General features: G+C 36.6%; 2 protein-coding genes across 2 annotated transcripts in view; one reads left to right on the forward strand and one right to left on the reverse strand.

Moving 5' to 3' along the window:
- Nucleotides 1-11194, forward strand: part of LOC106157181 (serine/threonine-protein kinase 17A) — a 71512-nt gene extending 60318 nt beyond the window's left edge. Inside the window, exons 4-7 of the mRNA XM_087014300.1 lie at nucleotides 4278-4404; nucleotides 4620-4668; nucleotides 5059-5238; nucleotides 9027-11194. Coding sequence (XP_086870426.1) covers nucleotides 4278-4404; nucleotides 4620-4668; nucleotides 5059-5238; nucleotides 9027-9423 — 753 coding nt within the window. The 3' untranslated portion in view covers nucleotides 9424-11194. The remainder of the gene's footprint in view (nucleotides 1-4277; nucleotides 4405-4619; nucleotides 4669-5058; nucleotides 5239-9026) is intronic.
- Nucleotides 11195-16024: 4830 nt separating this feature from the next.
- On the reverse strand, nucleotides 16025-24846 carry LOC106180510 (uncharacterized). Its single transcript, XM_087013215.1, has 4 exons — nucleotides 24800-24846; nucleotides 17111-22213; nucleotides 16619-16889; nucleotides 16025-16325 (listed from the first exon to the last, which is right to left on the reverse strand). Exons 2-4 carry the CDS (start codon nucleotides 21474-21476, stop codon nucleotides 16079-16081), a joined length of 4884 nt encoding a protein of 1627 aa, XP_086869341.1. The 5' UTR covers nucleotides 21477-22213; nucleotides 24800-24846; the 3' UTR covers nucleotides 16025-16078.
- Nucleotides 24847-25470: the final 624 nt, after the last annotated feature.

Consider the following 25470-nt stretch of genomic DNA (forward strand, 5'->3'; position numbering starts at 1 on the left):
TTTGTTGGCTGGAGATGCTTCTTCTCCAACCGTCCGTAAAATACCAAGGGAGTCATCTTGAATTTATTAGTCAGTTTGTTCTTTCTTCTTCTGAAACTTCTGAAGACTAATTGCTGTTGTTAACAAGGAATTACCTGTACCTGGATATCATGAATTGCAAAAAAAGAGAAAAAAAATCATTCTTGTTGGCAGAGGTCACCTGCCAACCTGATTATTTAGGGAATCACTTTTCCCTTCTCAGTGCAAAAGTTTGGGGCTGCAGGCCCATCAAATAAAATATATATTATTTATTTATTTATTTATTTATTTATTTATTTTTCACGTCGATAAAATCAGATGAAAGTTTGTGTTTTGATGGTGGAGATGGGAGTGACAGAATAAAGAAATTTAAGACAAATGAACAGCAAGCCAATGTACATGACATAGAATTGTTGTGTTGGTCTTCGGTGGTGTTAGTATCCCTTGCCCATATCTTGCCTCATCTCTGGGCTTCCGTTGTTGGTGGCTGTCCCATTCAAAAGGTTCTTGTCTTGCCGTTCTTCAGTCACTTTTCAATGCCTTTCTCTCTCTCTCTCTCTCTCTCTCTCTCTCTCTCTCTCTCTCTCTCTCTTTTTTATGTACAGACACAGATGTGTCTGTACATATTGCCATCACCTGCGTCTGTCGTCGCCGTCGCCGATGCCGGCGCCGTGCACTTTCCTTGTTAACACGATAAGTGGAGGGCAGTTTTACTTTTTGGCTTTATATTTACAGAGCTGATGAATATTCATAAAACGCAGGTCAAGTTCGAAAATCAGCATGATCGGGCCATTATTGTAGAAGTTATGCTGTTTTTTCACTTTTCAGCATATATGCAACCCTGTTAACACATTTTAAGGAAAACCGATAGGCCTGTTGTCATGAAACTCACAGGAGTAATCAATCTTACTAAAACGCAGGTCAAGTTCGAAAATCGGCATGATCGGGCCACTATTTTAGTAGTTATGCTGTTTTTTCACTTTTTAGGATATATGCAACACTGTAAACACAATATAAGAAAAACAGATAGACCAAATGTCATTAAACTCACAGGAGTGGTCAATCTTACTAAAATGTAGGTTGAGTTTGAAAATTAGTATAATCGGGCCATTGTTTTAGAAGTCATGCTGTTTTTTCACATTTCCTCAAATTCAATTCTTAGGCATGTTAACAATCTTATTATTTAATTAATAAAGCACATAAAAGTGTTTGTTTGACATTTCCTGCATCTTTACAACATTGTTAGTTGATTATGTAGAAATGATGGTAAACTTGTTATCGTGTATTGTGTAATAAAGTGTCAAAAATGGAAATAAACTCATATCAGTCAGATTCAATCATTTACCATGTTCAGAATGTCAGAATGGAGGAAATTGGACATTTGACACAGTTCTATTGATATTTGTCCCATCTCATCAATTTTCTTAGTTGATCATATAAAAATGGCAGTAAACTGTTTATTTCATCTTATATTAAAAAAGTGTTAAAAATGGAAATAAACCCATTTCAGCACAGTGCTGTCTAGTTTACATTTTGGCATATTCAAGGTGTCACTTTGAAGTTCCATGGGCATGAAGACCTTTGCTAGTCACATTTTCTGAATATACATGATATTATTAAAATTGATGATCATTATGCTGTTAAACATTATGTAATATTGCATCAAAATTTGAAAATAAATCTATTTTGGGCACTGCTCCCATGATGACCATTTAAGGAAAACCATGCCATTTACTGTTCTCAAACTTACAGAAAGAAACATGGGACTTGAATACAGCTTCAGTAGGCAATGCAATCTGTTTGGTAATTCTTTCTGCCGGTTAAACAGTTTTTTTGTGAAATTTTAATTTTTCACATATTGGCATTTTCAAGGTGTGACTTTGAAGTTCCACAGGCTTGAAGACCCATGCTAGTCACATTTTCTGAAAATCCATGATACCTTTATTTTATTATTAAAAATTGATTGTCATTATGCTGTTAACCATTATGTAATATTGCATCAGAATAGAAGAACACACAATTTTGGGTGCTGCTGCCATGAAAACCATTATGGGAAAACCATGTTACTTATGATTGCCAAACTTTCAAAAAAGAAATACAGGACTAAAATGCAGCCTGAGTTGAAAAAGCAGTCTAATTGACTTCTTTTTCTGGAAGTTATACATTTTCAAAGTGTGAACTTGAACTCCAATGGGGCTGAAGCCTTATGCTTGTTACACATTTTACTTACATTGGAATTACCTGTTGAGCATAATTAAAATTTGATGTTGAATTTGCAGTTTAACATAATGTACTTTTGCATCAGAATTGACAGTACCCTATTTTGTTTTTTCCTTCTTTTTGTCTGTACATTTGACAGCTTTGCTGCCTTGTTTTAGTCATGTCTCACCTTCATCTTGGTACTTCATGCTGTCATGGCGGCCCTATTGTTTCAGGATCAGAATACAGTGACTACGCTTATTACAGGATAACACGGCCTTTAACCAAGTAGATGGATGATTTTAGCCACATTAATTGTCTGAACTAAATGAGTGATGAATATTAGTGAAGAATAGAAACATATTTGAATTTCCCTTGACTAGAGTAGAATATGTGAAGCATATTTATTTATTTATTTATTTATTTATTTATTTATTTATTTATTATTTTTTTTTTTTTATCATGAAAAGAATTAATACTTTTTCATTTTGTAAAGATGTAATTAATAACATTGGAAAGGCAGTTTATTATAACTTATGTCCCAGCATAAAGTCCTGAGTCTTACTACACTGGGAATTGTCACTTTATTCTTTTGGTGGTGTCATGGCAGAGCAGGGACAGTGGGGCAGACAGATCACCTGCAGGCATTTTGAAAACACATGCAGTCCCTTTCTTTTTGTATTACATGCATTTGTACTCTCTCACACTCATTACTCTTTCATGCACACACACACACACACACACACACACACACACACATTTGCATGCGAAAACATGTATTTATCTTTCGACAAATTTTTCAGCTTTTGTAGTTGGCTGCTATGGTATTTTGTTCCCTACAAACCAGTTACATATTCTCAGCATTTCTGTTATTGCAATGGATCTCTCTTCTTGAAACAAAAAAAAGAACATCATCAACATCAGGCAAATTTCATTTCAATCCTCTTTCCTCTGCCAGAAAAGAGTGATGGTTACTACTTGAAGCTGGTATAAATTTGGCCCTCTTCTTCACCAGTACATGAAAAGAGGGTGTCTACTTGGAAAACTGGCATCTCAGTACTTGAGTGTGGCCATTTTAAATCTAAACAGTAATATCCCATGGTTGCTGTAGCTTTTTTTCTTCTCTTTTTGGAATTTAGAACTAATACATCATGATATTTTCCCAGTAAACCCCTTATTACTATTAGAATGTTTTTGTTTTTTTTTTTTTAATTTTATTTTATTCATTTTAATTTTTAATTAAGCAACATGCGTGCCTTCTCTTTTCACCTATTTGTGATATGAAAAGAAAAACTTAGCAAGACTAAACACTGGGAAACATAAAATAAGTATTGGGAAACAAATTACAAAGATAAAGTGTGGTGCAGGAAAACCTTAATTACAAATTAACATAGTAGCGAAGGAACACAGGAAGTGAGCTCTTTGTCAGAATAAAACTGGGTGTCAGACCAGCATGTTTGGCCTGGGAGGAATTTGACCCCTTGACCCCTGGTCAAGAGCAGAGGGAGATTAACACTGGGCACTGAAGGTCACTTGACATGAGAGAGAGAACAAAAAAAAATGGAGAGAGTCAGAGAGAGAGAGAGCAAAATAATGAAGAGGGTGTGGAACCCTTCCCTTAGCAAAATGAAGTTTGCAAAAAAAAAATTTCTTGTTGCTTATTTACAGCCATATTACGGCAATATTGCAGCAAATTTGCAACAGGCCTAAAATTTTGCTTAGGGTTGAAACTTGACTTACGGAATTGGAAAAAGAGGGAGAGAGATATTGCTCGTGTTGCATATGTCGACATTTATATTATATTGTATTATGAAGTTTTAAACATAATGAAAAGTAAAAACAAAATATTTACAAAAGGCTTGATATGACTAGATGAGTTAACAGGTTGTAAAAAGAGAAAAAATTTTGATGTCTGGGTTTGAGAATAATGCCATGATGTTCAAAAGACCATTTTTAAAAGAATTTATAAGGTTCAGTCTAAAAGTCATACATACAAACATTTTGAAACAATCACATTCTTTTTATCAGAAATTGAATTCTATCAATATTTTTACTTTCAGCCTCAGAACATTCTCCTGACTAATCCTCATCCCCATGGCGACGTCAAGTTGTGTGACTTTGGTTTTGCGCGATTGGTCAACTATGGAGAAGACATCAGGGACATTATTGGGACGCCAGACTATGTCGGTCAGTAGCTTATTCTAAAATAAAATACAGGGACGAACGTCTTCTGGATTTATCTGGATTTTTGTTGTAAGGATAACAAATTTAAAAAAAAAAAAAAATTTAGTGGCACCCCCCCCCCCTCCCCTCAGAAAGATGTGGATATTTTGGAGGTTAAATTATGAATTTGCAAGGAATCTGTTGCTGTAAATGACTGTGATATTTTTTGTGTGTTTCAGCACCAGAAGTTCTAAGTTATGAGCCCATAGGTACCTACACAGATATATGGTTAGTATTTCCAATGTACTGAGAAAGTGGACAACCAAAACCAAGATTGGGGGCATGACTGGAATATGTTAACATTTGTTATAATGGAATGAAATATGCTTGCATTTTTTGTGTCTGAAATATGTCCCTTTGCAGTGACTTTGCAAAAATAAAAAAATTGGTTGTGCAGTTCAGTACTCTATGGTGTCACCTTGTATTTTTATTCGTACAAGTAAAGTTTTCTCTACTAGGAGATAGGTCTGTCCCCCATTAGTAATTATACATTTCTTGATGTAAGCACTAGTTTACATTTAAGTTCATGTCTTCAGTTGAAATATCAAACTAGTATTCCCTTATTTCATGCATATTCTGTTCTTCCCCCAATCCATGCCATGTTTTCTATGTTCCCAGGAGCGTGGGGGTGCTGGTCTACGTGATGCTGACAGGGTGCTCGCCATTTGCTGGAGAAGACAAACAGGAGACGTTCCTGAATATCTCCCAGGTCAACCTCGATTTCCCAGAAGACCTATTCTGTGATATCTCGGAAAACGCCATAGATTTCATCTCTAAATGTCTGGTCAGGCAGCCGGGGTGAGTAGGGTTGACCATTCCAGGGGACGGTTTAAAAAAAAAAACTACTCTGGTGCAAAAGTATATCAAAACTTTTGGACCTAAAATTAGATCTACTGCAGTACAATATTGGCTCTCTCTGTCTGTCTGTGCGTCTGTCCTATCAGCCCCAAACCCATCCACAGCACACATACATATATGTACACATACATACACACACACAACACATACACACAACAAACATGCACACTGTCACACACTCACTGTCTTGTTTCCATTATAAGTAATCTCCACATCCTTTAATGTCTTCAATAGTTGAATTGGCTAAGGACTCTTTTTATTTGAGTAATAATGCTGAACAGTATATTAACGCTAAGTTCACCATCACAGATTTTTAGGGAATTATATAGAACAAAAGATAAGGAAAGCTTAAATATTCTTTTCTGGTAGCTTATATACCTTACAAGCAGAGTCAGCAGGGTCATGGTGGTTAGTTTTAGGTTGACCCCATACTGTTAGCAGGTTATGCAGGGGCATATTTTATTAGGACAGTAAAAAATTCTTTATGTCAGACTCAAGAGACCCGAATCTGTTATTAGCTACAAAAACTGACCCAACTTTGGAGGTAAACGGTTGTTTATGGCAGGTAAATCAATTGTAAAGAAACTCGAGGCCTAATAAGATTTATTTGGAGGTGTATGTTTGACCTTAAAATAAGGAAGTGGGTTTTGACAGTAAGAACTTTGGATCTCTGTATAAGAGAAAATATAAATTTTGAAATGTTTAGTGGACACAGAGTTTAAGTTTTAAAATAATGATCACAAGAAAAAAATAAAGTACAGAATCATGTTGCTTCCTGACAAGAGCTACCTTTGAAATTGGGGTGTATTCTTCCTTAGTATATAAACATTATATAACACCACACCTATACATGTAGCATACGCTGTCACACTGTTCATTTAACATTTATTTTTTAATCCGAGGGCATCAGTCATGTTCCTCAATTCAGCAAGACTTCATTGGACTCAGTCAAGGGTCATTGAGGCTGGTATTGTTATAGGCCTAGTAATGTTGGATGTACTTGAATGTGTTTGTGTACTTTTGTCCTGAATTTCTGATATTGTCAAGAATATTTAATATCATACTTTTTCCTGGACAACATTTAAGTTGAAGAGATTCACTATACACCAGACCTCACAGTAAGACATTGGCCAAATCAAGGAATCCATTTTCTGAGGTTGGTCTTCATTTGTCTGCACAGTGGTGTACCTAGCCAAATAAGCTTAAACTTTGAAAAATTGATATTTGTGGGTTGTGTTTTGGGCAAATGTCATTCCATGACCTGGTGAGGCCACTGAATTTGATGTATGCCAGTTTAACCTTTGGTTTATGGACAGTCTGTTCCATTTCAAGATTTCGGAATACCTGGAGCACTTTGCATTCTCTCTCTCCCCCTCCCTCCCTTCCTCCCTCCCTCTCTCTCTCCCTCCCTCCCTCTCTCTCTCTCTCTCTCTCTCTCTCTCTCTCTCTCTCTCTCTCTCTCAAGCACGCACACACACATATCAAAAATGTTTGATTCAAAATGGAGTGTAATTGACGTTTTCTAATAGGTGTTCTTCGTAATCTTGATATTTTTAGCTGTCAGACATAGTGAAGTTGAATTTGACAAAAAAAAAAGAGTTAGAATTTAAAATCACAGTTAATCCAAAAATATAAAGGTGGGACGTTTCCTTAACATAGGGGTCATTTCAGGGCTTTCAACACCTGGTAATTATCTTTTGGTTTTTTGTTCCCAGAAAATGTTGTTTTGGTACAATTCTAATCTCCTACGTGGAGTATCATTACAGGGCGACATTTTGGCATCTGAATTTGTCAAATTATAAGCTGGTGGGAGATTGTCCTCAAAATGGACTAGTCTGTCATGTTTACTGCAATTGAAATATTATAGTTACCAGAAAATAAATCGTTTGTTTCCAAAAAATTGTTTATGTGAAGAGGGTGAGAGAGAGAAAGAGAGTGCTTTCAGTTTGTTGTCATTCAAAAGGTTATTTTCTCCATACGTGAATTTTGAGAAAATGTTCATGGCAAGTTGCATATTAAGCACAAAGTACAATACATGATATTTTTGTATAAAAAAATTACTCTTTGACATACTAATACTTCTTATGCACAAGTGGTGGTTTTATGAGCTGAATCTAAGTATTTTGGAGGGCACCTGCTTGGAAAACTACCAAAAACAATTTGTGAAGACCCGTTATTATATGCTAGAATTCATTTTGCGAGATTGTTGACTTTCAGCCAGCAGGGGAAGAAGAGAAGGGGGCGGGGGGGGGGGGTGCTCTGAGGTGAAATTGTGGCATTTGAATGCAGCAAATGTTAATCTTGCAGAGCACTTCAAAATATTAGGTTAAGACTGAGGGTCAGGGTGATAAGAAATTACTCAAAATTTTTTGATTTGACATTTTTGCATAAACATACAACTTATGTCCTTTTGTGCTGATGTTCATAAATTTTTGCATAAAGAAACAACTTTAGTCCTTTTGTGGTGATGTTCATAAATTTTCTCAGACACCAGAATTAAATTCATACAGCCTACTATTTTATCCGAGGGATTCTGGATTTTTAAAAGTAATGTTTGCATATGATATTTAGTTATATCAAGGGTGCTTCCATGTAGTGATCTATGACTGATATCAGATTAAATGACTGCTCCCCCTCCAGGTACCATGCTATCACTTGTTTCTTGCATGTTGTAATGGCTAAACAACTCGTACCTGAAAAGATAAGGTAACAAGATACATGCAGTTTTAACACAGGGCGTAGGCACGTTATGTCGCAATTAAATCACCACATGATAATCCATCCCTGGATTATGCCAGTAAGTGGCTTTCAACCTCCAAGATAGACTTATTGGAAGTGTATTCTGTTTGGGTTTTCACGCCTGCCTGTCTGTCTGCTTGCCAGCAGGTGGCTGTTTTGTCCCAGGTTTTGTAAAGCCCTGGTAGTTCTTATGAAAGTTGCTGCATAAATGCGTAAAAGTAGATTGCTGATATTTTCCCAACCTATTTTTATTAATAAGATAAACACAACCCCAAAGAGAGAGAGAGAGAGAATAATGAATAATTATTTTGCTGTTTTGTAAGATTCGTGTCAGATAACATAATTATTTTAGAACCTCAAAATTAATAACATTAAAGGATTGATATATTGGGGAAAAAATGACAGGTGATTGAAATCTGTGAATAGTAAAGATAGTTCAGTCATAATATACTAATCAGAGTGCTGCTGTGTTGCATATGATCTGATACATGAGAGCGATAAAACACTCTGCCTGGTTAGCCACCAAAGGGGCATAGAAAAAATATATTTCTAGATATTTTTACAATTATTTCTCTACTGCCTATTCACCAGCTGTGATTGTTTCTGTCCAGTATTTTTTTTTTTTTCACAACATTTACATCATCAGTCATCTGGGTACTAGTGCCACAGTAGCTGTAATTGTTTGCTTGTTGGAAAACCATGTTTAGCTCTTTATTTGCCCTCTGTAGGCATAGCACTCTACTTGGTTTATCATCTTCTGGTATATGTATCAATCAAAATCTGTTAAATGATAAATATTGCAACTGTTTAAAATATTTGAATGGCCAGATATATACTTCTGGAAACTTAAAAATTGAATATTTTTTTAGACCACTTAATAAAATATTTGAATGAATGAGATGTATACTTTTAGAAACATAAAAAACTGAATATTTTGTGAGATCACTTTAATGATTTATCTCACTAATTTTGCCTTCTTCTATCTTCAGAGAGCGCATTTCAGCACGCGACTGTCTGCAGCATTCCTGGTTGAAAGTGGAAGTGCCTACCTCACCTGCCCTGCTGCGATCCCCTCTAGGCTCTCCCATTGGCTGTCGCAGGACATACCCCCCAGAGAGCCCCCACAAGAAACAAGACCTGGGCACGCCCAAGAAATTCAAGTACAACACTGGGGAGTCTAAAATATGCCCAAACGAGGAGCTTTCTAGCAATATCTATAAAGACGAAAATTCGGAACCGAACACAGACACTTGTAACGCCACCGGCAGCAATATCACCAGTACTAGCAATAACAGTAACAGTGGCAGTGAAACCACACAACAATGTACTGTCAATAACAACATAAACAAACTACCAGAACTGACAGAGGAACAACTTGTTTGCTAGGAATTTTGTTGTGACAAAGACTAGAATATGGGCCGGGTCCTTATGTATACTTATGAGTCCTTTGAAAGGGAAGATGAAAGGTCTTAACTGTTAATTGCATTAATATTTGATTGAAATGTTTGCAGAGATTATTACTTAAAATTGTCTTTGTGTGTGCTCTTAATAGTTTATTTTGTTTATTTATTTTTTCTGAAAGACTCGGTCTTTGATAGTCATTAATACCTCACACACAGAATTATTTATTTCCTGATTTTTTCTTTTCAAATCCTGTACACTTGACCTGTGATAAGTTCAAAATGTGTGATCCCAGAATTCAGTGCAACATATCCCACAATTCCACTAAGAAGGACCATGGTCTCTTCTTGATGTATTGGAACATGTGATTTAATCTTGATGCAATATACTGTAAACAAATTTTCTTAGAATATTTTGGCTGGTTTTGGTTGTAAAACAAAGTTTTGATCTTAAGTGTGACTATCTTGTGGATATTTCCAATGGGTTGGGACAAGTATTTGATGAAATTTCCTTGAAACGTTTTCATTCAGCCTGACGAAGTACGATATTGCATTATCAGGTATGTTGTATTTAATTTTACTGCCATTGGTGTGAAGAAAGTAATGAAAGTTGCCTTGATTACCACTGAGTGTGAGGGATAAAATCATCAGCATTAGGGACAGAGGGGCTCTTTGGTGTTGTTACACGTGGGGATTTGCAAGTGGAGCTTTCTTTTCTTAACTTATTTATTATTTCATATTATAAATATATTTTGTTTCCTTAAAGTCATTGGAGGGTGAACAGCAAGTTTCAAGAAGAAAATTGTGGACCAGAAGTTACGTATTTAGGTACCATGGTTCAGTAATGTAGCTTATTCCGCTTCCTACTATGTAAATCTCGAACAGTCACTCCACATCCGACTCTGCCAAAATCGAGATATCACGGACAGCAAGATTGTTTTTATTAAGAGAGAGAGAGAGAGGAGCGTGAACCAAAATCATGCAGGTTTAATGAGGGCACCTATTGTCCCCATTCTCTCTCCCCCCACCCCCTCCCCCCCGTGTCCCATGTTGACAGTTGGACAAGGGTTGTTGGACTCTTAAGTAGTTGATACGACGACCCTCATATAGGACCCTTGTGCGTCAGTCAGACTTACCCAGGTTATGTATTATCTATATATGAATATCACATGTACGTGCTCTATGATACTGTATATAGTTTGTATATATATTATGTATACATATGATGCTTTATAGCCAACGGTTGATGTTTTTATTACTGCTCGTAACGAGACGAATGTCCAATTTGCCAGTTTCATTTAATTACGGTAGTTACTTTTTATTTTCAGTCCACAAAAGTTGGGAATCTCCCCCTTTAACTGTGTTGTTATTAATGCTGGATCAAAAGTTACTTGCATTTGTGTAAAAAAAATTGCATAAGTCAGAAACTGACGAATTTAGAAAAAGTTTTAGACAAAAAATGTCGGCCTTGAAAATATTAGGTAATTACCGCAAGGCAAATGACAATGTATGATCAAATGTAATGGTTTTTATAGAAAAACACTGAATGCCAAATAACGTCACTTGATCGGAAATTGTTACGGTAAAATACCCAGTTAAGAAGTATTTTTAAGTAAGATATATGAAGTGTCTGTAAAGTTGAACAGTGTTGTACCGTGGTATCAGTGTATATCGGTAGTTTTGGTCTGTTTTGTATCCTCAAGCACTCAGTTCGGTTATTGTGTAAAAATGTGAACAATAAAGTGATTGATAAATTACACTGTGGTCATGTTGATAAATTACTTCTCCTTTTGGTCTTAAAAAGTGTTGGCAATTGCATGCACACATACACAGACTGAAATTTACTGACAATAAATATATTTTTTATTTAATTCGTAAGATAGTTAATTACACAAATTTCATTTTTTTTTTCATTTAACTAGATGTCATGTTTGCCCGATAACCAAGCGTCGTGGATTGCGTTAAAAATCACATCTTGTCATCTATAACACAATCGTTCGCCAATGTTTTTATGGGGTCCATTCATATTACTTTTCTGGCATTTGACCGCGAATCCTAATCACTTCATATCAAATGTGACTTCTTATAAAAATGTGATTTTTTTCTCCATCCATTTTAAATTCAGCAAACCTGAACAAACTTTTTCGGGACAAGGATTCATTATGGCGTATATAACGAATGGCTAAGCTGAAATCGAAGCTTCCGTACGGAAAAGGGGCTGAACTGTAGCTTATTTTTATAATCAGGTGAGCTTTTTGGTGAATGTTGTTCATATAGAACCAAGGTTAATAGAAGGCAGTGAAAAACTCTAAGACTTTTTTCTAAAACTTACCAATAAAAATGTAAATTCAAAAAATTCAAAAAGCCATTCTAAAAAGTAATTTGTAACCCTCCCCATTCCCCAAATTCCAGACCCATGATTAGGATCCCCCAGGGAACGAATAAAAACGCTAAGACATTTTGTGTATATTTGGAAAGATTTCATTTTAATGGTAAAACGGCAGAAAAAAACTTTGTATGAATTCATTATAAAACATCAATCAGAAATAAAACCTTTATAATTATAAGTATCAACTAAACAATGTTTTACGTTTTATGTTTGATCTTATACATCATAAACTACATATTTCTGGAATAAAAACAAAAAAAATGTCTTTTACAATTTTCCTTTAAAAACAATGGGGGATCTTGTATCCCCCTATTAAGTACTATAATTATATAATATATTTAAAAAACTGGACAAGATACCCATTCTGGACTCGCATAATCAATTCATCATTTTAAATCGCCGAGAAATTTTGACCCTGTACCCATAATATATCCTACACCCACCAATGTTTGCCATCTCTGAAACAGTTATGCGACGACAGAAGGTGACAATGTTTGGTGTTAAAAAAGGGACAGGGCGCGCTGTTTTCATGTCTTGCCAAAAAAGTCATAAGTCCTTTGAGAAATAATTTGCAAAGAAAACTTGATCTGATTAATTGGATTAAACGCGGTACATAAGGGCGAGGAATAGTAAATTTCAAAAATGACGTTACAAAATAATCACTCTAACCCTGAACACAAATCTCATCGTATTAAAATATAATAGATTTTGTAAAATTTTGCTCATAATTCTAAATGTAAATATATCGCTTTTACTATATCATGTTATTTTCATTAGACTACCATCTAAATATAAACATTATGATAAATGTAACTACATGTATGATTTAAAAGGTGTGAACTATTCCACAACTTCTCCCATTTCATGGTTATTTACACCACAAACATTCTATTTTTACGTCTACATGTACAAACTGATTTCAAAATCGTTAACATGAGATGCTTTTCATGGGAGGCGAGCTTTTCTTATATCAGGGGCTTCTCTAATAGTATATCAAATTCTAGTATCTATAAAATAAATAGTTTGTACCAGACTACTAGCGCACCCTGTGGGCAGAGAGTAAGGGGTGAAAAGATCAATAATTTATGGAGGCAAATGTTATGTGGGGAATGTATTGAGGAATGGCCAAAACTAGTTTAAATCACGAAAACATCAACATACCTGTACATGTTCTCAGAATAAACACGTTAACTGTACTTAAAGTTTAAGCACAAATACTTTATGAACAAATGCTTAACATTCATATTAGAGAACGGTACATTGAACCAGTTGAAATTAAATTATGCGTTTACTTATAGTTCTATACCGCCATGCATATAATATAATTCCTCAAGAAATGAAATCTCTTTCTAGATTGCGAGTTCAATTTGCTTCATCGGGGATGAGGCAGGACAAAGTGGGCTTCTTTTCTACCTAGGATCCTAGTTTTTATACAACAATCACCATAAGCTGAATAGTAACACTTTTTAAAATAATTCACTGAAAACATTCTGGTATACTTGGGGCGCATTTGTGTTCAACATATTTCACAATATATACTCGAAGAATATCCCAGACCCTAACCTACCCCAAAATGAAGCAATATTACGAAGGTCACTGCCTGTCATAATATGCTCCATAACATGTCTTTATCTGAGCAGTTGTTATTATGGTTGAACAAACCAGACAGCACTACCTCCATCTGGAGAGAAAAATGGTGGTCTCTTCCGAACTGGAAAGTTCAGCAGATTGCTTCATATCTATAACTTTATAAACAGTGAAATATTTCATTTGAATAATGATATATTTTTACACCATACATGTTCCACTAATTTTGCCGTGTACTTAACTCTAAACGAGTACACCACAAAGATCTTAAACAATACCATTGGTGACTGATATAAATAATATAATGCACAAACATCAGAGGACTACTACTAAATGCTGTCTACCGTCATGCATCTGCAAAATATATTATCTCGGTCAACAACATTTGTTTTCTAATAAAGAAACGGTGTAACCATATTTCCTTTAACAAGTGTGGTATAAACGTATGTATATACAATTAATTGCAATAAAATAAGTTTGTCAAAGTTTGCAAAAAAGCCCACATCTTACAAAAATCTTCTACAATCATTAATTATGGATGAGGTCAATGTGTGCTTTTTATATCCTTAGTAATACGTACATTACATTGCAAATTCCCGCCTACTAAAAGCTGTAAGGGGGTAATTAACTATGGTGCCCGCTCGGCTGACTGCAATTTAGCGTGAACCCCCAGGGAGTTAGGTCGATCTAAAACTTAATCTTTAGATCGATCTAAATCTCTGGGAAAGCACCCTAAGACGTGAAAAGATCAATAATTTATGGAGGCAAATGTTATGTGGGGAATGTATTGAGGAATGGCCAAAACTAGTTTAAATCACGAAAACGTCAACATACATGTCCTCAGAATAAACCCGTTACCTGTACTTAAAGTCTAATCACTAATACTTTATGAAAAAAAATGCTTAACATTCATATTAGAGAACGGTACATTGAACCAGTTGAAATTAAATCATGCGTTTACTTATAGTTCTATACCGCCATGTATAATATAATTCCTCTAGAAATGAAATCTCTTTCTAGATTGCGAGTTCAATTTGCTTCATCGGGGATGAGGCAGGACAAAGTGGGCTTCTTTTCTACCTACTAAATGCTGTCTAACGTCATGTATCTGCAAACTATATTATCTCGGTAAACAAGATCTGCTTTCTAATTAAGTAACGGTGTAGCCATATTTTCTTTAACAAGTGTGGTATAAAAGCATAAACAAATAGCTGCAATAAAAATGAGTTTGTAAAAAGTTTGCAAAAAAAGTCCACATCTTTCAAAAATCCTCTTCAATCATTTACTATGGATGAGGTCAATGTGTACTTTTAATGACCTCAGTACGTATTACTGAGGTCATTAAAAGTACACATTGACCTCATCCATTTTTAAACAATGGCAGATGTCAGAGGGTAGTTATTCAACATCGAATACACAAATATATATGGATAATTATACAAAATATTTACATTGGGCCCATCATTTAATATCTAAAGCGATTTGTGGCCTCTACACATGTATAACTCTTTAAAAAAAAGGGGGGGGGGGGGGTATTTGCACTTTGTTCTGTTAGCCAGATAAGATTATATACATAATATGCCGACGTCAAGAAGCGAATGACACATCAGCTAAGTTTCCTGTACAAAAGTAAAGTTAAAAGCTAACTACTTATAAAATGTCCTATATATCACACTATCTACAGAAAAATAAATCACCACCTACGACAAAAGTAAAGCAATGACCTAACTAAGTGTTATGTACTGCAAATTCTATACAGTATAATAAGCTATTTTACATGCTTTTAGTCAGTCTGTTTTACATCTGTAATTTTACTGTAAGACGACATTCCAAATGTCTAAATCCATATTACGGAGTTGCTTGTGTGTGTCACTGTCAACGTGGAGTGGCCGTACTCAGAAGAAAACAGACTGTGACATGCACAGAACAGTGCATGAAATCAAGTGTTTTGTTGATTATTACACCCTTTCAATATCACAGGGATTTCTTTTGTGATTACACGTCAGGGGATATGTATAAATGACCCCGTCTGTGATAACTGAGTAAGTCATCGTTTGTTGTTCCTTGATATATTTGCAGAATTTCAGCTCACCATTTCTATAGAGTCAGATATCATTTCTTTTGGGCTCTTCTGTTGGACAACTTTGGACTGCCAGCCGGGATAGCTGCTATGCAATGGCGTTCAAAGACTGTATTGAATAAAGCTGGCGCGGAAGTTGGATGCGCGCCTTTCTTTGTTTCTTGTTGATCTTAATAACGGTAGAAGATGGAATGTGAAACGAGAAAAAAATTAATAAATAAAACACTGACATGGGCCTCATATGGGCTACAGTGTAATTATAATCTGAAACCTATTGTATTGGAAATAAATAATAGGCACGGTCAATTACCCTAAATTAAATATGGATTCGTCTACAATGTGTCCATTGTAATCCGTGCCATATTAATTTGATCGCAATCTCACCATGATCAAAACAATAAGCAAGCTAACATGCAAACGTATCTTCAGTGGCAGTTTGTATTTAATTCTAACGTACTCTTATTTGCAGATGAAATCACTAGAGTTATACATGTCAAAAAAGCTTCCGAATAATAATAATAATAATAAGGTGTCATGATGATCAGAAAAATTCGCAAAACATAATGTTCAAAAATTGCACACCTGTTAAGTGTTCTTCCGCTTGGCAATTTCTTCATCTAGGGCGTTACCGAATTCAGCGAAGGCGTGCTCTGCCTCGTCATCTCGCTTGTCCCCCCTTAACTTCTCAAGTAGGACTTTTACTTTCCTCTCCTTGGTTTGCTCACGCCGCACAGCATAATTGTCTTTCGTCGTTATCACCTCTCGGTCCAGCAACCTCTGCAATACGTCACCGAGGGCAGCTTCTGGAAGGTCCATAGCTAAGTCTGGTAACCTTCAAGAATTGAAGAAAAAAATATGTATACATATTGAACGTTTAGAGATGTATTGATCAATTACCTATGGGTTTGTGTGTCTAATAGGACCATTCTGTTCTTCTGGCTTGAAGCTATTCATGTTACGTTGAGACATAGCTAGGCCTATTAATTATTAAATATATGATCCGGGGTAATAGGCCAGGCGATGACAGTAGTAATAATAACTCGCACCTGGTAAAAGTAGACCGGATTTTGTTGGAGCTAAAGTCCCATTGTGAAATCAACTCCTGAACACCCTCCCATGACCTACCTCAGCATCCGAGCCGTTTCCGGATGTCCACTGTCATGGAGAGCACCACAGAACTCGTAAAAGGCAAAATCATTCTTGCCTTTAAGGAAATCTGAAAGTTTATAATCTGCGTCTGGCTTAAGGATTTCTGCCTTTTCTTCCTCACTTAATATACCAGTTTCACCTAGTCGACTGATAATCTTGCTGAGACTGTTGAATGTACGGCGGATGATTTTCAAAGTATGGTTGGCGTGTTTCTCAAGGGACGTGCAGTGCAGAGTTGTCATTTTCCCTAAAAAAGACGAATCGCGTCTTCAGATTTAAGGAAAAGAACAATATATATGACAACATTGTTTTGAAAACGCTAAGAATAATTGGTTTATACAGTCACAACCACACCTTGGAAGGCCTGCTTTAATTCCATGGTATCAAAATGATAATAAAAGATTCAAGTTGACTAATAGATGCATTTATACACAAGCGACTTAATTGCTACAATTGATTAGTATGTACCTTCCGTAACTGGATAGAAGAAGTCTGCTGAAGCCAACATGTTGGGGTTTTCCTCGGGACACGGATGATAAGGTGCTGGTTCTTCAAGGGGAACACTAAGTATAGACTTAGGGGCGTCAAACAGTGTCGGTGGAATCTTCTCCTCTCGTACACAGTGTGGACACACCACGAATTCATCGCGAGGAGAACCGGGACATTCTCTCTCTACAAGAGCTACAAGATCCTGAAATATTTCCCGGTTGTACTTCTTCAGTTGAATGGGATCTTCACCGCGTATGGAGAGACAAAGAACTCCATTGGGTGGATTTCCACTGAGCCTTCTCTCAAAACACATGTGGAACTGGCTGTCGATTTCAGCGTAAAAACCATCTTTCCAGTCTTGACGTGTTGATTTGTAGTGTCCTAAATGACCATGGAGATGTACTGCCGCCATCTCGTAGAGGCCAGGGGGACAGGCGGTTGGAAAATGGACCTCAGTCAAAATCTGCAACTTCTCTCTTGATGGAACAGGAGGCCATTTTGAGAAAATACATGTTGGCTTATCTTCCATCAAAAGCCAAGGGAAATGGTATCTGTTTTCATCATAACCTCTCACAACGTAACAAATCTCAAATTTCTCTAACAGCGCTATCATGGCATCAAGACCGGTTTTTTCAAAGTTAAATCGCCACCACAAACACTCCAACATGGTTTTACTGATGACACCTCTTTGCAGTATATCTTTCTTTGCTGATTCAAACTTCCTTGCACTGTACTTCTTGTTGAAAGGCTCGGTATCGTACACAAGAACTGAATCAATATCATGGCGAAGGACTGCTCTTAAGATATCAATGAAAACGTCTTGTCTGTGGAATATGAAGTTCTTCAGCAACGGCTTGTCTCTGAACCAAAGAACAACACCTGTATCACGTAAGAAATTCAACACGTCTTCAATTCTTTGGGATTCGACATCTCTTTGCATTTGTGGAGGTGTCTTCTCTGCAATTGTTGCAAAGGTCTCCAGAGTTAGGAAATGATCTTGTCCATTCTTTTTTGCTGTTTCTATGTGCTCCACTTTCTGAAGCCATGTCTCAGGAAGTATGAGTTTCTTTTCTTTAGCTGTTCTTATTAACATCTCATTTAACTCGGTCATTCCGTATCCAGTTTGAGAACTAGTTACAAAAACACTGTTAACATGTGGTGGATTTTCTATCAGCATTTTGATACGCTTCATCTTTTCATTGTACGCCTCTGGATACGACGTTCTGAATGTTTCCCTCTTCTCTAATTCTTCCAGACTTGTTCTTAATTCGGATGCCTTATCACGTAAGTGAACCCTGAGAGCACGCAACACCAATTTCTTTCTGGTTTCCAACTGCTCCTTGTTCAGGCGGTCGGCATGGGAACCTACAAGTAATATGGTTGAATCTGGTGCTCTGCTGTAAACGTTATCTATCCAGCTTCCGACTGTGTCGTTATATGTCAAAGATGCATCCTGGAGATTAAACACTATCAGTGTGATTGCTTCCTTGGTTATGAAGAAATTATGTGCGACTTTGTAGACTTCATGACCACCAAAATCGTTAATGTTAAGGAAAACGTCTTCCTTTGGCGACCACGTGATCTGCTCCATGACGTGTGTTCTGTCTGCCATAGTTGTTAAAAAAGGGCTTCCGGATGTCAAAGTTTTCACTAAACTTGTCTTCCCTGCACATGTTTCACCAAGGATATTCACCTGTAGTCTTGATGATGATGTCGCTTTGCTTTTGATAAGATCATCAAAATATCTGAAAACGGCTTCCTTTCCTCTATCTGCTACTTGCTGTGGTGGCTGTATTAAACAATTATCTTCCAGGCCCAATATCTTCAGATTCTTAAGTTGTGATATCTCGGGTGGAACTGTAGTGATTTGGTTATCATATAGTTCAAGTTTCTCCAGTCTCACCAACTCACACACTGGCAACGGTAGTTCTTCCAACTTGTTAATGGACAGGGCCAAAAACTTCAGATTCTTAAGCTGTGATATCTGAGGTGGTACTGTAGTTATTTGGTTATTAACTAGGTGAAGTGTCTTCAGTCTCACCAACTCACACACTGGCAACGGGAGTTCTTCCAACTTGTTATCTGACAGGTCCAAATATTTCAGATTCTTAAGTTGTGATATCTCGGGTGGAACTGTAGTGATTTGGTTATCAACTAGGTAAAGTATCTTCAGTCTCACCAACTCACACACTGGCAACGGGAGTTCTTCCAACTTGTTATCTGACAGGTCCAATTCTTGCAGATTCTTAAGTTGTGTTATCTGAGGTGGTACTGTAGTGATTTGGTTATTTTCTAGGTGAAGTGTCTCCAGTCTCACCAACTCACACACTGGCAAAGGGAGTTCTTCCAACTTGTTATCTGACAGGTACAATTCTTGCAGATTCTTAAGTTGTGTTATCTGAGGTGGTACTGTAGTGATTTGGTTATTAACTAGGTGAAGTGTCTCCAGTCTCACCAACTCACACACTGGCAAAGGGAGTTCTTCCAACTTGTTGCTGAACAGGAGCAATCTTTTCAGATTCTTAAGTTGTGATATCTCGGGTGGTACTGTAGTGATTTGGTTACCATATAGTTCAAGTGTCTCCAGTCTCACCAACTCACACACTGGCAACGGTAGTTCTTCCAACTTGTTACTGGCCAGTTCCAATTTTTTCAGATTCTTAAGCTGTGATATCTGAGGTGGTATTGTAGTGATTTCGTTTATCGAAAATGAAAGTTTCTCCAGTCTCACCAACTCACACACTGGCAACGGTAGTTCTTCCAACTTGTTATTGGACAGTTTCAATTTTTTCAGATTCTTAAGTTGTGATATCTCGGGTGGTACTGTAGTGATTTGGTTACCATATAGTTCAAGTGTCTCCAGTCTCACCAACTCACACACTGGCAACGGTAGTTCTTCCAACTTGTTACTGGCCAGTTCCAATTTTTTCAGATTCTTAAGCTGTGATATCTGAGGTGGTATTGTAGTGATTTTGTTTATCGAAAATGAAAGTTTCTCCAGTCTCACCAACTCACACACTGGCAACGGGAGTTCTTCCAACTTGATATAGGACAGGGCCAAAAGTTTCAGCTTCTTAAGTTGTGATATCTGAGGTGGAACTGTAGTGATTTGGTTATTATGTAGGACAAGTGTCTCCAGTCTCACCAACCCACACACTGGCAACGGGAGTTCTTCCAACTTGTTATCTGATAGGTCCAATTCTTGCAGATTCTTAAGTTGTGATATCTGAGGTGGAACTGTAGTGATTTGGTTATTATGTAGGTAAAGTGTCTCCAGTCTCTCCAACTCACACACTGGCAACGGGAGTTCTTCCAACTTGTTATTGGACAGGTTCAAATGTTTCACGTTCTTAAGTTGTAATATCTCGGGTGGTAATGTAGTGATTTGGTTATCCTGTAGGTCAAGTTTCTCCAAACTCACCAACTCACAGACTGGCAAGGGAATTTCTCCCAACTTGTTTTGGGATAGATTTAAAATCTTCATATCCTTAAGTTCTGTAATTTCAGGTGGCACTATAGTGATATCGTTTTCTGAGAGGTCAAGGGATTCTAATGCCTTTAGTTTACACAGAGATGGTTGGAATTTTTTCAAACTATTCGAAGACAGGCTTAACTCCTTTAAGTTTTGAAGTAATGTTATCTTTTTGGGCACTGATACACAACCTGTTTTCTTCATGGAAATGTTTTCCAGAGTTTTTATTTCACACACTTCAAGAGGGAATTCTTCTAAGGGGTTGCTGGAGAGGTCTAACATCTTTAAGCTATGTAATTGCTCAAGCCGTGGCGTGATGGATGTTATTTTGTTCTCTTTTAGATCAAGCTCCCTCAGATTCTCCAGGTCACATAATGGAAGTGGAAGGTCTGTTAATTGGTTTTGGGACAAGTTAAGTTTTTTCAGACGCTGGGGCATGGTTATGCCTGGCGATATTGTACTAATACTTAAATTAGACATGTCTAACTCTTCTAAGGTCTCCAATCTACATATTTTCACAATTTGTTCCTTGTCCAATTGATTGTTATTGGAAACATCAAGCATTCTTAGGTTTTTACAACGTGATAGGCTCTCAGGAATTCTGCATCCTAACCCTTTAAGGTTTAAGTCTGTCCACGTTTCTACCTGGTCCGTGCCTGGTCCTTGATAATTTGGATCTTCTTCAAGTTTTTTAAGGATATCTAGTTTATCTTTGTCTCCATCAAAGGTCTGGTGAGCATCGTCTTGGTGTGTTAAGTTTTCATTCGCGTCACCAAAAGATAGGGTATTATTATCGTTTTCACCACCTTGGATTTGGTGCGCATCCTCTCGGCAATATAATATCTCAAACAAACCATCTTCAGATGATGCCATTTTGATTCTACAGGTGAAATTGACAACAAGTGACAAAAATCAGAACAAGGCAGCTATTGGTTCTATCGGTAACAAAAGATGATGGGTAAACTCCCTATCTGAGACATCAATTAAATGCACAACACACAATGCACAATGCACTTCCTGTACTCGATTGCATTTCTAAAGGTTGGGGTGTACTAGCAAACATATATATACAGGTAGGTATTTCCTTACTGCCTTCTTGCACAGGTGAAATTCATTAACTCACACAAGCAGAGTGAAGTTTATTGTATCTTTTCACTGGGCTGAGTGTTGGTTCCTTGATTGTTATCAAGCCACAAAGGCGTTGATATATCTGCTGTCTCTCTGCACTTAACTGAGTGTTAGTTCATTTTCTTTTCTTTGCTAGCACACAGAGGTACTGAAATGTCCACTGTTTCCCTGCCCTGGGTTGTCTTGAATCTGCTACCGTTTTCTAAAGTCAATTATTGACTGCTGCCTTGAATCTTTTGCTTATTGATCAGTTTCTGTACGGCAAATGCTCGAAATTGAAATCTTCTCCTTCAAATAGAAGCTGGCGTGAATTCACTTTTCAGCTTGCAGGTCGTAAGCCACTGTGCAATACTGTGCTTGATGGCATTATGATAATCGTCTTATACCCTTATTTAATCGATGAGTTTATAATTAATAGTCTCATAAAAAGGCCATTGGTGTTTCAATCCTCAGTGTCTAAAGAAACGGTTTGAAATGATAACCTAAAGGAAAAAACGACAGAAGTTTTATAATCTGACTGAAATAATATATCAATCTCTGGAAAGGAAAAGTGTTTACCTGTTTATAGGTTTTGTAGAAACGAATGCATATGCTTCACCTTTACACATTTATCCACATAAAGTAGCTATGTTTCTATGGTGGTTTTGAACAAGCATACGGATCATGTTGTCCACAACAAGGAAAACAAACTAATAGTGTCAAAGTCAGGCTATTAGAATATAATATACCAAACGCACCAAGGTGTAATAACCAGTCGGTGGTTATACACTTGTTCTAAGAGTTACTTTTTCACCAATAAGTCAACTGAGACAGGCAGGTATAGATTTCTGCTACATGATTTATTCAAGCGACTGAAGACTCAGGTCTCTTCTACCGTATCTATAACTATCTCAAACTCTCTCAGTCTGTAAGTCTGTAAGTCTCTCTGTGGCTCAGTCACTGCCTTTATACTCTATCTTAATTAGCATTTCAAATTACCTTTCATTACTGACATGAAACATGACATGCCTATTTGCATTAACTTAATTGTAGATACATTAAAATTAAATATTGATTTGCATTTTAAATGGACTTCTCTTGAACTGCCATGCAACATGTCATGTCTATATACATTTGAATAATTAAAACGTACACATATATACATATCTCATGTATGCAAATTTAGAAGACTATTAGTTCTAATTAACATTTCACTACAAAGGCCAGCAGTGCCTGCTTAGGGACCACGCGTTGGTAATTAATGTGTTTATTCATATACTGAATCTCATAGCCTAAATGTAATAAAAGGTGGGTTAACATAATCCTTAAATCTGCACGATCTTCAGCTATGCATACTTGGTAATCGGATTTGCTATGCATGAACACAACATATACTAATTACATCTCGAAATAGCATGCAGTTACATACATTAACACGTGTGGCAGGTGTATAAATGTTTAGGGTGTCATTTTTGCGGTAATTACAAGTAATCTAGAAGAAAGGCAAAAAGGAATAAAAAGAACATCACATATTGACAGCGTTAATGCCTTCCCAACAAATCAACAACTGTACAAAAATGAGCTCATCCAATCTACTGAAAATAGAGTCAACCTCCTCAACTGGAGGACTATGATCGTCGATGCCTGCGCCAGGCCTGACACATGATGATTAGTAAGCATACATAAATTTGCAGAGTGTATGGAGTTAAGAACGTCAGTACAAAAGAGGTTGCTAACCCCTTCCTGGCCAGAAGGCCCAAATAAGCCTGATGGTGGGGGAGGGGGCGGGGGTAGTCAGAAGACCTGTGAAGGTCCGTATAAATAGAGTTACCTTTAAAAGTTATACTTTAAATAATTTTAACCAATCATCATGAAATTTGTCAAATTCGCACAGGGCCTTAATGGCAGACAACATGAAAGCCAAAAGCCGTTGAATCTTTTAATAGAAATCTTTAAAACCTTGGGTTGGGGAGGGAGAATTCTCGGGGGGGGGGGGGGGGGGGGTGCCTTGGGGTAGGAATTTAGGAATTATCTGGGAGAGATTGTCTTAAAATCCATGGATGGCTTGAACGGAGCATTTATTTTCAGAATAACTGCTCAACTAATTATTTTTCATCAAAGTACAAAAATCTAACACAATATACAGCATTGGTCAAAAAGGTTTTCCCACCCCTATTTCCATGTACTTTTATTTACAAATGATCACCTCACCGCTGTGAACTGTTAAAAATAGTGCTTTTTATTACGGATACCGTGTCTAACATGATTAATGGTTTAAAAAATACAAAATAGTGGTGAAAATATACACATTTTATACCATTTAGTAAAATTTATAAGAGGTACCCCCTCAAATCGACTGTTTCACTGTGACTTCTACAGATGTAACGAAATGTCTATAAAATTGAAAAGACGCCATCAAATGTCACCAAATTCACACACAATTAGCATTAGAGTGTGCTCGTTAAAGATCACGTGCCTAACAGCGTGTGCTTATACCGCGTACTGCAATTATCTCCTGTAGACGGCGCGACAAGCCTTCAACACGGGTTACAATTCTGTTTTGTGGGATATTGTCCCATTCATCCTAAAGAGCGTGGCGGAATTGGTCAAATTATTTAGGAATTGGTTCTCCTCAACAATGCACATTCCTCTTATAAATTTTACTAAATGGTATAAAATGTGTATATTTTCACCACTATTTTGTATTTTTTAAACCATTAATCATGTTAGACACGGTATCCGTAATAAAAAACACTATTTTTAACAGTTCACAGCGGTGAGGTGATCATTTGTAAATAAAAGTACATGGAAATAGGGGTGGGAAAACCTTTTTGACCAATGCTGTATATGATGTATGTTGAATAAAATGCAATGTTACTGAAAAAAAAGAATATATATATATATATATATATATATATATATATATATATATATATATATATATATATATATATATATATATATCGTTTAGAAGCTGTTGGAGCCATCTGTTAGAGTCATCTGTTGGAGTCATCTATGAAAATAAGTCAACAGAATTTATTCAAATGAGCAGCAAGATAAATAGTTTCGAAGGTTATTGCTCCACCTACCTGATAATGTCACCACGTCACCTTGGCTTTGTCCCTCTGTTCCTGAGTTTCTTTCTCATTCAAAGCAGCAAATGTTACATTGCAGACAGCTTCTATAAATGTAAATGCTTCAAAGTCCATATGGCCGTGGTGCCCTTCCTTTATAAGTGGTCTCCATCTGAAAAACAGTTTTGATACATTCAATATTATCTCTCAAATAATCCTGTCTGGTCTGTCAGAACTATCAGAACTATGCGCCAGCGCAGTGTTCCAGTAGGAAGTGTATTGAGATCTCTCTCTTTGCACCGGTATGTAGAAAACCTATAGTGACAAGGCATTTATGGTAATGGGTCCAGCTGAATGGAACATACTGCCGCTTAAATTACACCAAATATATATAGCATCAAAATACGGTTTTAAAAGAGAACTCAAAACATATCTTTTTAAGGATTTTGATAATTGAACTTCTTTAAAGTGTCAAAAGCTAATGTTATTCTAAATCTAATCTTTTATTTAATGTCTTGATGGTTTTACATCTTTTCCAAAGAAATATTAAAATTGTTTCAATTGTAAAACTATTAATTTTAAGTGCAGCCTTCAATTTGATGCCTTAACTATGGTTTTATAACTTGTTTGAAATACTGGAATATTTAAACGTTTTATCATTGTAAGGTCCATGGAACTTTTAGGGT

Source organism: Lingula anatina, chromosome 5 (genome assembly GCF_051362555.1).
Source record: "Lingula anatina isolate TDL-2025a chromosome 5, LinAna3.0, whole genome shotgun sequence".
NCBI classification, from domain to species: Eukaryota; Metazoa; Brachiopoda; class Lingulata; order Lingulida; family Lingulidae; genus Lingula; species Lingula anatina.

Bases quoted from the DNA above. Each gene is read 5' to 3' on its own strand.
- LOC106180510 (XM_087013215.1), bottom strand. From the start codon at position 21,476: ATGGCATCATCTGAAGATGGTTTGTTTGAGATATTATATTGCCGAGAG. The intron at 16,890-17,110 runs GTACATACTAAT...CGTCTTTTTTAG, and splicing joins CTTCTATCCAGTTACGGAAG to GGAAAATGACAACTCTGCAC. The intron at 16,326-16,618 runs GTAGGTCATGGG...CAATTCTTGAAG, and splicing joins GAAACGGCTCGGATGCTGAG to GTTACCAGACTTAGCTATGG.